At 35.1% G+C, this 15,992-nt stretch overlaps 2 protein-coding genes across 3 annotated transcripts; both read right to left on the bottom strand.

The window, feature by feature from the left end:
• Positions 1-2,124: 2,124 nt before the first annotated feature.
• LOC120082155 lies at positions 2,125-5,251 on the bottom strand. The gene is made up of 8 exons (XM_039037403.1): positions 5,018-5,251; positions 4,848-4,941; positions 4,620-4,745; positions 4,366-4,524; positions 3,627-3,745; positions 3,311-3,502; positions 2,909-2,999; positions 2,125-2,357 (listed from the first exon to the last, which is right to left on the bottom strand). The coding sequence occupies exons 1-8, from the start codon at positions 5,161-5,163 to the stop codon at positions 2,265-2,267; spliced, it is 1,020 nt and encodes a 339-aa protein (XP_038893331.1). The 5' UTR covers positions 5,164-5,251; the 3' UTR covers positions 2,125-2,264.
• Positions 5,252-7,169: 1,918 nt separating this feature from the next.
• LOC120080925 lies at positions 7,170-10,484 on the bottom strand. 2 transcript variants are annotated; one of them, XM_039035607.1, is made up of 7 exons: positions 10,297-10,484; positions 10,080-10,157; positions 9,199-9,366; positions 8,488-8,749; positions 8,241-8,407; positions 7,884-8,033; positions 7,170-7,782 (listed from the first exon to the last, which is right to left on the bottom strand). In XM_039035607.1, the coding sequence occupies exons 2-7, from the start codon at positions 10,122-10,124 to the stop codon at positions 7,435-7,437; spliced, it is 1,140 nt and encodes a 379-aa protein (XP_038891535.1). In that variant the 5' UTR covers positions 10,125-10,157; positions 10,297-10,484; the 3' UTR covers positions 7,170-7,434. The 2 variants fall into 2 exon arrangements, with proteins under 2 accessions (XP_038891535.1, XP_038891534.1); XM_039035606.1 differs by having other exon boundaries at positions 10,080-10,483.
• Positions 10,485-15,992: the final 5,508 nt, after the last annotated feature.

Raw genomic sequence — 15,992 nt, 5'->3', positions numbered from 1 at the left:
ATTTTTTTATTATAAATCTTCTATAGTGAAAGTATACACTATATAAAGACAAGATATCTTATATAATTTTCTTAGCGACCCGATCATCTCAAATTCATCCTACCAATATAAGTTCAAACACATGCGGCCCCAACACACTGGATTTTTAGGCTTTCCAAAATCAGAAGGGCAAACATCTCCTAAAATACTTTAGGATAAACGACAAAGTATTAATGAAATTCATTGAGAGAGTGGTTGATCAATATTGAATCTGATTTCGCTACATCCGATTAATTGGTGAGACTACCAAAGTTTAAAATGTTGTCAACATAAATACCGTCAAGTCAATTTTATGCATGAAAATATCACTAAAATATAGATGTAGATAGATATTTTTGAAAAATTATAAAAATGAAAGTTCCATAAAATATTTAAGTTTAAAAAAAATATTTTACATTTTTAGACAAGTTAAAAATGTTTATTGTCTGTGTTTAACATATTTGTTATGATATAATGGAAAAATCGATTCATCTATTATGTTGATGCTATACTAGTCATGACACGTGAAAATATCGATGAAAGTATTGACATGATGAAAGTATTGATATGATGAAAATTTAAGAGCAAATTGCAAAAATCACCATAAAGTATGGTGCTCAAACCCTCAAACTTATATAGGTGTTAAAATTAGACTCTCAAACTCACGTAATTATAGAAATTGTAACAATTGCATAAGTTTGAGGGTTTAATTTTTATTATACGGGGGTCTAATTTCTAAAACTACTTTCAGTTTGGAGATCCAATTTTAACACTGGTAGAAGTTTGAGAGCTCAATTCTTATAATAGAAAGTTTGAAGGTATAGTTGCAACTACTATCATACTTCAATGGTGGTTTTTACTGTTTGTCAATATTCAATATCATATAACAAACCCACTTCAATCCATCGTTATAACATTGATATTTTAATCACCCAAAGGCTAAAAGACATCACTTCCTTGGATGAATTTGGTTGAGGATGAGAGCTAATTACATTCACAAACCTGTCCAAGTACATCCACCTTTTCATTTTTGGACTTCTTAGGTCGTCCATGGCCATTAAACAAAGATTCTTCAAACTTCATTAGTGACATTAATTAAAAATAAATTAACTAAACCTTCCTTGAGCCGATTATCAAATTGAGCAAGCAGAAAAACATTTTGTTTATATCCTAAAAGCCATGTACTACGCCATTCTCACATAACTACACTATCTCTTTGAAAGACATTGAAACAGATGATAACATATATTTGCTTGAATTTTTTTTCCTCTAGTGGCCATTATCTCGTCCAAGTTCATTCCAAAACTATTCTTTGGTTTGCTAAGAATACCAATTGGTTGTAATCTCAAAGATAATGCGCAAGACAAGTAGACTTTCCATTCCACAGTAAATAAATTAATCTGCATTTTCCTTCTAAAGAATGGGAAAAAAAGGACAGAATCTGAATCTGAATCTGAATCTCTTCCCACCCACCAGCAGATTTTTGGGACTAAATTAATATTGGAACAATCATGATCAATGTAGATGGTGAGTGTAGGTTGTCCTTGAAGACATGTTGGAGGAGTTTGGACATGTAGAAAAAGATGGGCAGAGTTTGATTTGGACTACGTTTTCAATACTATGGGCCAGAAGTCCTCTAGGCATGACTATAAGGGAGCCCATGGGCCATTGGGCATTCCTTGCTCAAACACTCTTCTTTCACCAAAAGGGTAGGTATTAGGATCCAGTGTAGAGGAAGAAATCTCACTTCATGAATCCTGAAAGACTGAGAAGGTCCATTTGACACAAACTAGTATTCAAACTTAGGCTAAGGGATTGTTTGAAATGAGTTTTTTAAGTGCTTAAAAAACGACTTTTCAGGCACTTGAAAAGAACACTCTAAGACCATCTTTAAATTATCTTTTAGAGATCAGTCTTGGGATCCATGGATGAGAAGATCGTTGAATTTTCTACATGTAAGTGTGAGGAACCAAGGTAGTATGGACTATCTTTGTCCCACATCGGTTAGAATGGGATGACCAACGTGGTACTTAAGTGGCTGAGACAAAGGTAGCCCATACTACCTCAGTTCCTAACAGTAAGATATGCCAGGGAGTTAGATGATAATTCAGAAAAGTAAAAAGTAACGATCTTTCCTTCATTATGAAACCAAATGATGCTGAAAAAACACAAGCTTCACTAGATTCCATCATCAATATATTCTGAAACTTCAAAAGGTGAGTTTTCATTATTGAAAAACCAGGCACTCACGCTTGATCTGAAGGTGGGGAAATGTTAAGTGGTACGCCAGGAGTAGGCTCCAAGACAACTGCCTCTGGAAGCTCCTTTGACAACAATTCCTGCATTACATTGAATTAGTAAGAATTTAACAGAGCTTTCTAACGTTTGTTGTGCAGTATCAAAGTAGAAAGTTCATCCAAAATGGAGGGAAGCATTTCAACCTTGGTCACTCATTTGACCATGTGTAAGTGTACAGACCAGTACAGACCAGCTTGACACATCTCTACTAATCTCACCAGACAACTCACATGTTATGGTGGCCACCATTAACACAGTTTCCCTCTAAACCCTTTACTATACCTATGACCCTTATTGACCGTTAAGCCAACCGGTAATGGTTATTTGATCATGTGTTATAAGATTCTAAAATCAACATTCTAATTATAAATTAGTGACCAGGTCATTCTGTACTAGACACTACTTGATTTTCATTCAACTTCATCAGCTTCTATACTTAATAATGTATACATGATAGAAAGAAATAAATAAACCAAAGTTGACTGGAAACCTACAAACCATCATGCAAAGTTCAAGTATGCCTGTATGAATATGATAATATATCAGTTCGGACACACGTTTCATAATGGCTGTGGTTAAAGTAGATATTAACCTTGAAAGATCCAATTGTCCCTTCCCCTCTGATTAAGCTTGCAAGAAGCCCTTTGCTATCCATATCTCCATTATTCATTGGCACGATGAACCTGAAAGACGACAAGGAAGGATAATTTGATAGGATAAGATACCATGGGCATATTATATATTAGCTAGGGAGTGTATAAGAATAACGGTTATGAACTTATGAATAAAGTAGATTGCAAAGGTTCAAGGTAACTAGGTTAGTCATATTATAGGATTGATCCTGAAAGAGTATGTAATTTTCTTTGATATCGCAATACATTTCATCACCAATTTTCTTGATTTTTAATCTTAAGGTCGGGTTTCTAACTTAAATATATAGAGAGAGAGATGTCTCCACCAAGTAGCGAATTTAAGGTTCTGGAAGCATTCATACTTTGCATGCAGCAGCTTTGCAAGTTGGACTGCATCTTCTTGTCCAGAAACGAGAGTAAAATTAGGCAGAAGCTGCTTTATCACAGGTGTGATGACAATATCAGCCCTTTCTTTCCCCAAAAATTCCTTGTCGTAAGAGCAATGAGGTTCATAATAAAGAGTCAGCTGGCCTTGGGGAGAAATAACGAGATACCTGGATTTAATAAGAGATAGAGAGAGATGGAAACTAAATAACCAGGTTACTAAATACGATGTTCATCATGTAAAGTATCATACTATGCAGTGGGATTAGCAATGTAGAAGATCAACAACTTTACCCGTTCTCAGGACGCTGCCACGGAGGACCTAGAACTGGTCCGGCAGTGGCTCTAATGAGTACTTGAGAACTATTTTTTGCTTCAATAACTGAACTCTGACCAGGTTCTAGATAAGTGACCTGGATATAACTAAAACTAGCCTTAGAACATTCACATATGAGCACAATGTGGTATATGCTCCTTTAACAAAGAATAAGAAAGTATAGCGCCTCTGCATGTAGGAAAGCTTCGGTTTTTAAAATTATTTTGGCCGAGAGGAGGGAGATGCTCCTCTGTTATCTTTAATCACTCTTGATCTTTATGTCTTCCTGCCTTGTACAGTTGTACGTTGATAGTCTATCCAAACCACAAGCAATGAACAAAAAAGATGGGAAATGGGGCTGATTTAAAAAATGCCTTCTAACTACGGTAACATCTCTCTCTCTATCTCTATTTATAACAACGGCATGTTAGTATATGTTTAAGAGTGATTTTAAAATGATTAAAATCATGCTGAAACATATCTTTAATCCCTCGAAATCCATTTAATGTTTAATTTTATACTTTTAAAGATATTTTTCTTACTATTAAAATTGATTTTGAATGATTAAAATCACTTTTAGAGAGATTTTGAAAATTTGAAAAGTAATTTTAACAATTTTAGAATCACTATCAAACATGTCTTTGTATTTGGAGTTGCTATAACCTTGAATGACAGCAGAAAGAAACAAAGAGAGAATCCATAGCAGAACCTACTTACATTGCTGAAAAGTGGATCCAACAATGTCTTTGCATTTGGAGTTGCTATAACCTTTATATTTGGGGACTTCTTAGAGAGAGGTCTCAGGGTCTTCAAATGGCAGTGATCATCAAGACTTTGTGTAATGAGTAAGCAGTCAACTTCAGGAAGTTCACTCAACTGCACTAAATTTGCTCAAGCATCAAAATTCGTTTATTAGACTACATCAGAGAAACCAAACACCAAAAAAGTGCTTATAGCTATTAGGAAATTACCTGAAAACTCTTCAATATCTTCTTGGACGCCTCATAAAGCCATGGGATACCAAAATCAAGATTACCAACCAAAATAGGATCTACCAAGATGGTCAATCCGCCTACTTCCCACAACCAACTATTTCCCTAAAACAAAAAGGGGGAAAGGGGGAAGATTAATTCTAAGCATGTAATTCAAAATCAACGAATAATTATCGGTCTCAAGTCATAAAAGTACTAAGAACCCGCCTCCAGATAAGTTAGATTAAACGCATCAATGGCAGAAACAGTTGGCCCATCGGCATTCTCTTCGGCAATGACAGCCGGAACAACCCTATTCGACCTGTAACGAAGCTTTAGGGCAACCATAGCTTGTAATCTCCAACTAAAGAAAAATGTAGAGATGCAGAATAGAAGACCTGGAAATCGATACGTTCGGCAATGAGCTGGAAGCTTTGACAGTGGGATAATTCGTACGAGAAATGGAAAGGGCAAATGAAGAAGGGGAGAAAACCCTTGTGGTGCCAAATGGTTTGCAGAAGCTTGTGCACTGTACAGCGGCCATGGCTGCTTCTCGACCACTCCCTCAGCTTCTCCCTGCCTTTCGCGCGAAATCAAGAAGACGAGTAGTAATCTCTCTCTTTATTTGTACGGGTTTCCACAATGTTCTTCAAAATTATGAACAGTTCCATCAAAATTTTGTGTTCCTGATTTGGCCACTTGCCACGTGCACGGTGGCCGTTGCCCTCATACTTTGGATCAACTGTTTCTTAAATATTATACATACTATATTTTGGTTTAAATACTCTTTTAGTATCGGTAATTTTCATTTTAGTTCTGTACTTTAAAAGGATTCATTTCAATTCAATATTTTTACTTTTGAAAAATGTTCATTTTGATCCTTGATATTAATATATTGATTTAACAGATTTATGAGGTGGCATTTTTTATGAGAAAATTAGGCACCACGTGGTCGTTTTATTTTGTGCCCATCTTCTTCATGGTTTCAATTGCAGTTCCCAGATTTTTTATTTTCCAACTCAATCTTCTGATTTGTTTTTTTTTATTTTCCATCTCAATCTTCTTTATTTTCCATCTCGATCTTTTGGTTTTTTATTTTTCATCTCAATAATTTGGTTTTTTTAAAATTTTCCATCTCAATCTTCTACATTCATTTGAAATCTTTTCACAACGAGTTAGACTTCGCATTCAAAATCTAGGTAAGCCTCTTCTCCTTTATCTTTTCTCTCTCTTTTTTAAAGAAAAAACAAACAAACAAACACAGAGGATTGAGATGGAAAATAAAAAACCAACCACCTACGATTGAAACCGAGAACGAATAATAAACCTAATCAATGCAAATTTAATTGGATTTAATGGGATCTGACATGAGCCGGTTTATTTGAAACTTAAAATGACCATGCACGTCTAATCCTCTCATAAAAAATGTTTGTTACCTCATAATTGTATTATGAACATTTTTTTTAAAATAGAGTAATCAAAATGAACCTTTTTAAAAGTACAAGCACCAAAATGAACCTTTTAAAATTCAAAAAATAACTAAAATGAACCTTTTAAAATACAAGAAGGGACCAAAATGAACCTTTTATGAAAGTACATGGACCAAAGTAGTATTTAAAATTGGTAGTATTTCAACCTTCTATTTATAATGTTGAATTAAAAGTTTGGTTATATGTCAATGAGCCTTAAATTTAGAGTGTTAGGGTTTATGCAATTTGTAAGTTTTGATATTCAATTGTCAATTTTTTGGATTGATCAAATGATCGAGTTTAATATAATTTCAAGTACACCTAATGAGCTTTTTGAAATTTCTTCTTGTTGTAGTTAGTTAGTAAACAGAGGCTAAAATTGGAACATTTGATCCAAAGTCAAATGGGGTTGATATGGCCTTGCTCGCACAATTATTGTATTTGAAAATTTTGGGGACATGTAGGACAAGGGTTATCATCAAAATATAATAATTTCTTGCTGCAATAAAAACTACTTTCGTGTTTACTATTTATTTACTACAATTTTTGCTATTTTACATTCATCATTTTTTTTTATTATTTGTTACCATATTTACTATTTCTTTCTCAAATTAAAATAGTTTACACCTCAAACACATACTATTCTAACCCAAACTAAAATAATCTATACCCAAACACAAACTATCATAATCCAACTACAATAACCACCTCTTTGTATTTGATTTTGGTTGTACCCGTTCTCTCTCTGAAAATTTTGGAGGGTTGTGTCCTTTTGTGCCTAAAGTGGTTCTCCTTAGCTATTTTTAAGTTTAGTATGGTTTCTAGTTCTGCTGGTGTTAAATAAATTTTCTCATAAAAAAAGGGGTATAACATTTATTTAAGTATAGAATCAAATTAATGAAATTAAAATTTTATGATGAAAATCGTTACTGTTTGACAAGTTTTAAGTAAAAATTAACTTTATTTTCTTTAAAAAACACGAATTACGATTAAGACTTTCACATCAAATCAATTTTAATCTCATTTAACAAGTATACTTAGATAAGAAATGAGTTGATGGAATGAATATCTAGAAACATAGTGATATCAACCTCTACTTTATGACCATTCCAAATCAATAAAATGTAAGAAATAGAAACCACTATAATCAATGTCAATTTCTATACAAATGCTTCACATTTTCACCAAAAAGTCACTCAACCAGCTAAGAGATATTTCAAAAAGATGAACGCAAAAAAGCACCAGATTCTCTTTTGCTTTGATAGAATGAGATTGGGGACAAAAAAGCAGCTCCATAACATTGACCCCGACAAGAACAAATGACCATATTTACTTGGAGCTTCAATTCATATTTTAAATGCTAGCTCTCTCTCCCATTTTTTGGGATGATAAGGTATGGATTTGACGATTTGGGTACCCTTAGGCGTTGGCAACTCATCTCTTGAAGGAATTTTGTTATGCCATACGATTTCGTTCTCGCGTTCGAACTTCCTGAGCATTTCGGCTACAATATCTATTTCTATTCCGAAAACAATTTTCCATGAATTTTCTCTTGGCATTTCCTTTTTGACATCAGTTAATGCATATCTAAGAACTCCTATAGCAACTCCAGCTTGGCCACCAGACATCAGTTCTTTTGCAAGATTTTTCCGACTCTTCAACTCATGTAGAGCTCTGAAAGCTGATAGAAATTCCTATACCAACGAAACACGACAAAGATTGTACTGGTCACGTGGCTAAACACTAGATTACACACCATAAAACCACCATGAATGTGTAAGAAGAGAATTCTAACCAAAAAGTTTGAGGACATATCTTTCCATTCTCCAGAAATTATTCGTAAATGATTCACTGATTCATTGAGTAATTCAACAATACCATAGTGTAGCTTTGCCAAAAGACTAGGAATAGTTCCCTTTTCTTCAGCTCTCATCGATGTGACAGCCTGTTAAATTTTTTATGGCAGAAGATTCAATATAGATCATCGTCATTGGGAACAAAATTAAAAAAAAGAGAAACGTGAACATCCCAAATTCCACACTCTGATCAAAAACCAACTAGACTAAACGGTCTCACAAATTGCACTTTCATCTTAAAGGCCATTTTTTTTAATAGAAGATTCAAGGTGTTATGTGAAGGCGAGCAAACTAACCTGAGCCTCAGCTAAACAAATAAGACTCATGGCAGCAGAAGTAGATGGAATAACTTCTGGAGGCCTTTCAGAAGGCAAGCAGTGTTGGATGGATGGAAGAATCTCCTTAGCTAGATATTGATAGATCCCAGCAGCTTCCCTGAAAAAGGTCGCAGATTGCACTTGATCTGTATAAGTGAAGAGTAAGTGATCAAATAGGTATAAATTCATGACTTCTACAGCAAACTAGTTCATCATTAGTACCCACCTTCTGATATAACTTCCGATGCCCTCTGCCTAAGAACAGCGCCATATAGAGAAAGAGTCATCCCTACCTCAAACCTCAAGTTATCTATTTGGAAAAATTTTGGACCCCTAAGATGAAATAATGAAGATGAGCTCAGTGCACTTGACCATCGTATCTTTAGGTCTGAAGTCCACTGAACAATCCTGAGGTTATAATCGATCATATCAACTTGGGAAACAAAATTTTCCAACAAGGGCAGATACTTCTGTAGTTTGTGAAGGACCTGCAAAATTTTTTAAGCACAGAAGACCGAACGTAATTGAATGAGCACACAGCAATAGTAACATTTTCTAAAATGTTGTAGGTTATGAAGAAAGAGAGAATAAAACCAGTAGTTCAAAAAAAAATCTCCGTATAACTTCGCTGCAACTTCGGGCTTGCGTGTGTGTGTGGTGTGGGGGGTGGGGAGTGACAGGAGAGTGAAGGAGGAAAAAACGACTTCCTTTCAAATAAAAAAGGAACAAGAGCAGGAGCAGTCCGTGGTTTAAACTAAGCATATAAGTAAATGGGCAGAAATTGAAAGAAATAATCCAGCCACATCCATTCTCATCTAACAAAGAGGCATTGCAATTATAAAAGAAATCCATGTATTTGTTGAATCACAAAGGAGATAATGACAAGGAAGGTTAATGGTATTTATTACTTTTTTTAACTATGTTCACATATTATTACCTGTTGAGTGTGAGAAGACAACCCGCCTGACATTTCTCTTGCAATGGCATCTGTGATAGAGCTCGTTTCATTAATGGACTCCTCAATAACTCTACGCCTAGAAGTCATCTCCTTCAGTTGTTCAAGTGTACCAGAATCGCGGGCAAGGAATTTATCCTCAAACACACACTGTGCATATTGACAATTAATCACTAATCTCATTGATATACTTATTAATTTTAAAAAAAAAATGTCTGTATTTGCCCAAAACCCAAACATCAATGGTCTTCCTTATTAAGATCATCCAAAGATTCAAACACGCGATATTTAGATAGATGTTGCTCAAAGACCATAGGACTTAGCCAACAGGTTCAGCCAAAGACCAAAGTAGTTTAATGATCAAATGAAGCTTCAGCCAAAAATCATTCTCGTTAAGGAATGTTGCATCAGAAATCACTCTTCTCTAGCTTGAAAAACTAGTATTTAATCCAACGAACTACAGTTTAATCCAGGTCAACATACTTTCATTCCGATAGCTTAGTAATTAATAGATCTAATGTTGCATTATACAGGTCAATTGTTTATAAAACCACGTTATTTACTGAATGCAAACCAATTCATTAATAATATAACAAATACTACTATGCTCTCTACCTAATATTTCTTTCAATGCTCTCTTGTTGGGTATTTCCTATTTTATTTGCTCCAAGTCTTATTTTACTAATAGTTGTAGAACTTCTTCCAGAACTTTCACTATAATTGCAGATACATCTTATCTTCTATCCTCTGTTTAGCTTGAAAAACTAGATTACACCTATGGATTTAGCACTTGAAACCTTCAGTATATCACTATCCCACACTCTAATGACAATTCAAATAAACCCAGAAGAAAAGAAACATACCATCTTGGTTTTAAGCTTGGCTGGGTCTGAAAATTGCAGCAGCATCTTTGACAAAATCAAAACTCAATCACCGGGCAACTGTTTCGAGTAAGGAAAACAGCAAATAGGGTGAAGGCGAGTTTAATCAGTGGACTCTTTCAATACTAATCTGCATTCAATTCGGCTCCAAGAAGGAAATTCAACGACTCAAAGGAAGATCAACAAACCAATGACACACCTCGCTCGGGCAATCCTTAACGAAGAACCCCGAAGTGGACACAGCTCGATTTATACAGTCGGTGAAGTTTGTGGGTAATTTTACTTATAGTATCGGCTTATTATTGGTGGGTCGATATCTCGTTATTGTTTGTTAGTGGTCGCCCTCTGGTTTTTACTCCTCGTTTCCTTCGCTGCCAAGATTACGAGTTTAGAAGTCCATAGGAAGATGAATTGATGATCAACAACACAACTTTGGTGGGCCAATGGGCTATTTATCTTCCTGGGCCATAACGGGCCTTATAACGGCATTTATTGATACGGAAAAATGTTGGTGTCAAATAGGTTTACAGAAAAGATTGGAAATATATCAATTTATACCGAAAAATTTAGGGTTGTATTAATTTAAATACTAAATTAACTATCGCCATTTATTATGATCTCTTTAGAAAAATCTCATGTGAAATTTTTAATTGTATCAATTAAATCTCTAAATTTTTATAAAAAAAAAAAAAAAATCAATTTAGATTTTCAGACAAATTTTCTTTTGAAATTCGTCAATACATTTACTCTAGTTGTCTATTTTCTAAAACTGACATTTGAAGAAGTCTGCACATACTTGAAAATTAATGCATATATAATTTTCAAAACTAATTGTAATGAAAGATCTAAATTGATTGTCTTATGAAAATTTAAGAGTTTAATTGACTTAAAATACAAGTTTCACACGCAATGATGGATTTAGTATGAGCGTAGGGAGCTCAAGCCCCCCTCAACTTTACTTCTAGAAGTAAAAGTTGTCCCCACAAACCAATACGGGTCCTTTCAGCATGCTTTGTCCTCACTCACATGCATCCTAGGAAAATTCGGATTGCTCAAAGCTAAACACGCTTAACTTTGGAGTTCTTATGATTGAGCCACCGAAAAGGAAGGTGCACCTTGTTGGTATAGGTAGTAACTTTCAATTCTTTTAAAGCCTTTCTTAACCATACTTTCATGTCCTCAGGATCCCTCTCATTCGGATGTGATATCGGTTCATTCATGTACCCCTCCTGAACTCGGGTCGTTACAGTACCAAAATCATTAGCTAATTTAGTGGTAAATCTATCTTTTAGCCCCCTCCATACTCAGGTTCAAGCCTCATTTTATAGTCAAAGTTAATGTATGTTTAATATATCTTCAAGCCTATAAATTTTATGTTCCATAAATCCCGAAGGATATGTTTGATAATCAGTTTTCACTCTTAATGGATGAGACGTGAGTATCATCTCATCAGAGAGATTGTACACCAAAGAGACGTGATAGTCACACAGATAGCCTTAGAAGATAACCTTGTTGATCCATTTATGAAGGCTCGATCGGCTAAAGTGTTCGAGGGCCACCTGGTTGGACTAGAATTGCGAGTAACATAATATAGGGCAAGTGGGAGAATGTTAAAGGGTATTTTGGATGCCAGTTTATTATATTTCTCTCTCTTTGTTTCTTAACATTGTAAACATTACATATTTATATGTCTATCTTATTGGAGTGTTAGTCCAAGTAGGAGATTGTTGGGAATGTCCTAAACTCGCAGTTCGTAAATGTAGTTAACATATTTTATTTATCGATAAAAATGTCGTTGAGTTTTTTATTCAATAAAATATTATTGATATTGCATCATTTTGTGAAAATCCAATCAATGAATCCACAGCTGTAACATGAATATTTTAACTTTATGTGGTGACATAAAAATGGATCAAGTTTTAGTACGTAGCCAAAATGGTCTATAAGTATAAGGATGAGATTGGGTACCTCATCCTAGTGACACTATTGGATGCGGCTCATTTTGTATACTGATACAAATGATGTGATCCAAAAATCATTCATGTAAAGACATATGAGTGGGGACATCTTGTACAACGAGTTTACATAAGACCGGACCTCGAAATAGTCAATTTTCTTTATAACAGTTGTTTACTATTAAAACTGACTGTCTCAAATTCAATGACCTAGGATATCTCAATCTTATCCTGAGTTAATTATGAATTCCTGTTTATTCGAGATTATCATTTGATCTGCATAGGTGTGAGTAGTCCAATAGCACTACTCAATAAGCCTCCCATTTTGGGGATAAGACCGGATAGATAGCTGGGACATAGTTTTGCAATATGGAATTCACTCATACCCGATTTAGGGTTAACAGATGGGTCGTTCTCTTAAGTGCTAATGCATTGTCTTGAACAACAGGGCTCTACCTCTCATGAAAAAGAGAGTTGTGATTTATAAGTTGGACTATAAATCAATTGTTCAATGAAGGATCAGTGGGAGCTTAAGGAGCACGATGAATTTACAGGGCTAAAACGATAATCATTGACCTAGCTGTAAATACGAACGACCTGCGAATGATTGACTTACTGATTATGGTTAAAATGGATATAAATATATCTACGGTGAGGTGAGTACAACTATCAAGTTATAGTGGAATGTCTTGGTAGTTAACGAATAGTAATTAATTCGGTTTGAAGAGTTTAACCAATTAATTACAAGTCGTTAGAGCTCATGATCTGTAGGTCCATGAGGTCTCTCTACTAGCTCATAATTTGGAATTGTAAATTGAGTAATCTTGATGAGATTTGAAATTAGGGTTTAAAATTTGAAATGTTCAAATTCAATTAGGGTTTCTATTCATTGTATTCGATACAATTGAAAGTTTAATTTTATTGAAATCGAACAAAATTGGAGAATCGATTAATGTTTAAAATATGATTTAAATATTAATTGTATAAAATTAATTTCGTTATCGTGGAATTGGTCTTTTATTAATTTAATATTATATATTAAATTAACAAAATTAATTAAAATATTTAATTAATTAGTTTTATTTAAAAATTAATTAATTAAATTAATATATATATATATATATATCTACAAAACTAATAAATAAAATTAAATTAGTTTATTTAAAAAATTGGTTCTATAAATCAATTTTTAGAAAACTAATTTGAAAATGAAAACTCAAAGTGGAGATTTCCAAAAGTTGGAGATCTCCAATATGATGCAAGATACCTTATTCACCCAATTCCATTTTCTCCATGAAGTAGAAGCTGGCCTTCATGCAAGCTATGAATTTGCATGATGAAAGCTTTATAAATTGAAGTATTGGAGTGAATGATGAATGAAGCTCTCAAGAATTTCTTCAAGAACCGTGCAGAAACCAAAACCCTCTTCATATCTTCATAAAACCCAACTCAATTTAGCGTTTCCACCACACAATCCTTGCAAGAGAATAGTAGAGAAGATCTTCGTGGTCGTTTACTTGTAGATTGAAGCACTTTTACGTGGAACTCAGCTGGTGTTGAAGAGGATTCATCAAAAGTATTGTGTTCAGCAAACTCTCTTCTATAATAGTTACTTTAAAGCATGTTTTAAACTCAAACTCAAATTAAGTATAATTAGAATGCTTATTGATTCTAATTTTTACCGTTGCATGTTAATATACTCCAACAGAAACGACAGAGCAACAAACAGTTGGGAAATGGAGGTCGAGCAAAGAACGAAATCTACAAAACAGAAACTTGTTACAGGTTGAGTCGTGGATCTCGCTTTCTTTAAGATCTTTAGCAGCTCTGCTCAAGTGTGCAAGCAGATAAATGATACTGCCATGTCGTCCCCCAAGATAAAACAGCCCAAAAAAGAAATCTCGATCAGAAATGCACCGTTATCGATCAGGAACTCACACCTTCAAACTGATTTGCTCGATGAAACGAAAAAATGAAATGGAAGGGGATCGAGAGAGATTTCGTTGCTGGAGAGAAGAGAAGAAAATGTGTGATTTGATGAAAAAAGAGCTGAGAGTTGCGCCTTTTATAAGCCTCAAACCCAACTGCGGCACTAAACTGTGGGGGGAGGGAAGCGCGTCCAGCCACATAACGTGCGTGCGGAAGTCAACGCAGGCGGAAAACCAATGGCTGAGACCAACTCCACTTTAATTAGGACAATTTTTTTTTAAAAATAATCAAAATAATAATAAAAAGTTAATTTTTTATGAAAAAGACACACACACGCTCGTCCGCCTTGCCATGACTGATCGGATGGCCGCACACGTGGGATTTTCATTGTACCCACATTGGTCTATCTCCTCATTCCCTATAAAACATGGGTACCCTTGGGGCCCAAACTCAAGGTCCAACTTGGGAATATAAAAAATAGTTCCCCAACTTAACCAATGTGGGATTCTCAAAAGCCAACTTTCTTAAACTCAATTTTCACCAACAATTCCCCACTTGAAAATTTAAAAAACATAAGAAAAACATTTTCCATTGAGCAGTTTCAATCTATACAACATTGTGCGTAAGCAAAGATGTCTTACAACTCGAATCTTTACTATTGTAGATGATTCATAATATACTAGAGTAAATCTTGGTTTTGAACTATATATCTAACAACATCTCACACACAGATCATTAGGGTGCAGTTCGAAAGCCCGTGCTTTAAAGCCTAACACGAGTATCTCGATTTAGTGAACGCTCTAGATAGTTTACCTAAAAAACTCCATAGGAAGTGACCCACACTTCCACATTCACATTGGTAAGTCTATCAAGAGTACTCCTGTAGCCAGGTACCCCACTTTACCTCAAATATAGAACTCCCTAAAGTCTCGTGTCCTGTAGTTTGTAAACAGTTTGTATGAACGCTTGTGTTATATAATGTATGATATTTTACTTCACATCTTGTATTTTGCTCAGTTGTATGTTTTATCTGCTTTACCACAAACCAATAAACTTAAAATCCCTAGTTATCTGTATGTAACTTAAGCATGTATGTGGTGACATATAAGTGGATCATGTCTTGAGTGATAACCAAAATGGTCTGTAGTATATGGATATAGGAGGGAAACCTTATCTCGGTAATGCTACGAATGCGGCCCGCTTTATGGAATGGTGACAAGTGTTGTGACTTATCACAGATAGTCTGATCCTGATCATTCGTGTTGGGGACATGCGAGCGGAGGCGTCCTATACAAATAGTTTGTATAAGACCCGACCACGAAGTGTTAACGTCTCGTTATATAACACCATTCATGACAGAGACTTCACTTCACTAGGACGACCATAGGTAACATGACCTTAATACTGAGTGAGTTGGGAATTCCTGCCAATGAGGGCGGTCCTCTGATTTGTATGGGTGCGAGTGGCCAGGTCGTCGATTCAAACCTATCATTTTGAGGATTCATCTGATTTGGGAGCTGGGAACTCAACTACACAAGATGGAATTCACTCCTTCCCCGAGACAGGGGTAAGTAGATAGATAGCTCCCTTAAAGGCTGATTCCAGGGCTTGAACGATGTGGCGCCACACACCTTCTCTTGACATGAGAGGTGTTCACACATAGTTGGAGTATGTTGTATTGTTCATTAGAGGAATCACTGGTACTTAAAGAGTGAGATGTAATTACAGGGGCAAAACGGTAAATTGGTCCAGTTGTACTTACAAGCATCTATGAAGGGTCATCGTACTCATAATTGGTTATATCCGATGGACACAGAAATATATCTATGGTAAGAAGAGTTCAGCTGTTGGTCTTTAGTAGAATGCCTGATAGTTAACGGATGGTGGTTCTTGTGGCTAAAAAGTTTAGTCAGCTATTCACGTACCGTTGGAGATTCGAGCCACAAGTCCATCAGGTCCCCTAGATAGCTTGGATAAAGTCAAGAATCGGTATTTAGGTTAATTTGAAATG

Source organism: Benincasa hispida, chromosome 7 (assembly GCF_009727055.1).
Source record: "Benincasa hispida cultivar B227 chromosome 7, ASM972705v1, whole genome shotgun sequence".
Taxonomy (NCBI): domain Eukaryota; kingdom Viridiplantae; phylum Streptophyta; class Magnoliopsida; order Cucurbitales; family Cucurbitaceae; genus Benincasa; species Benincasa hispida.
This window is presented reverse-complemented; position numbering and strand designations above follow the sequence as displayed.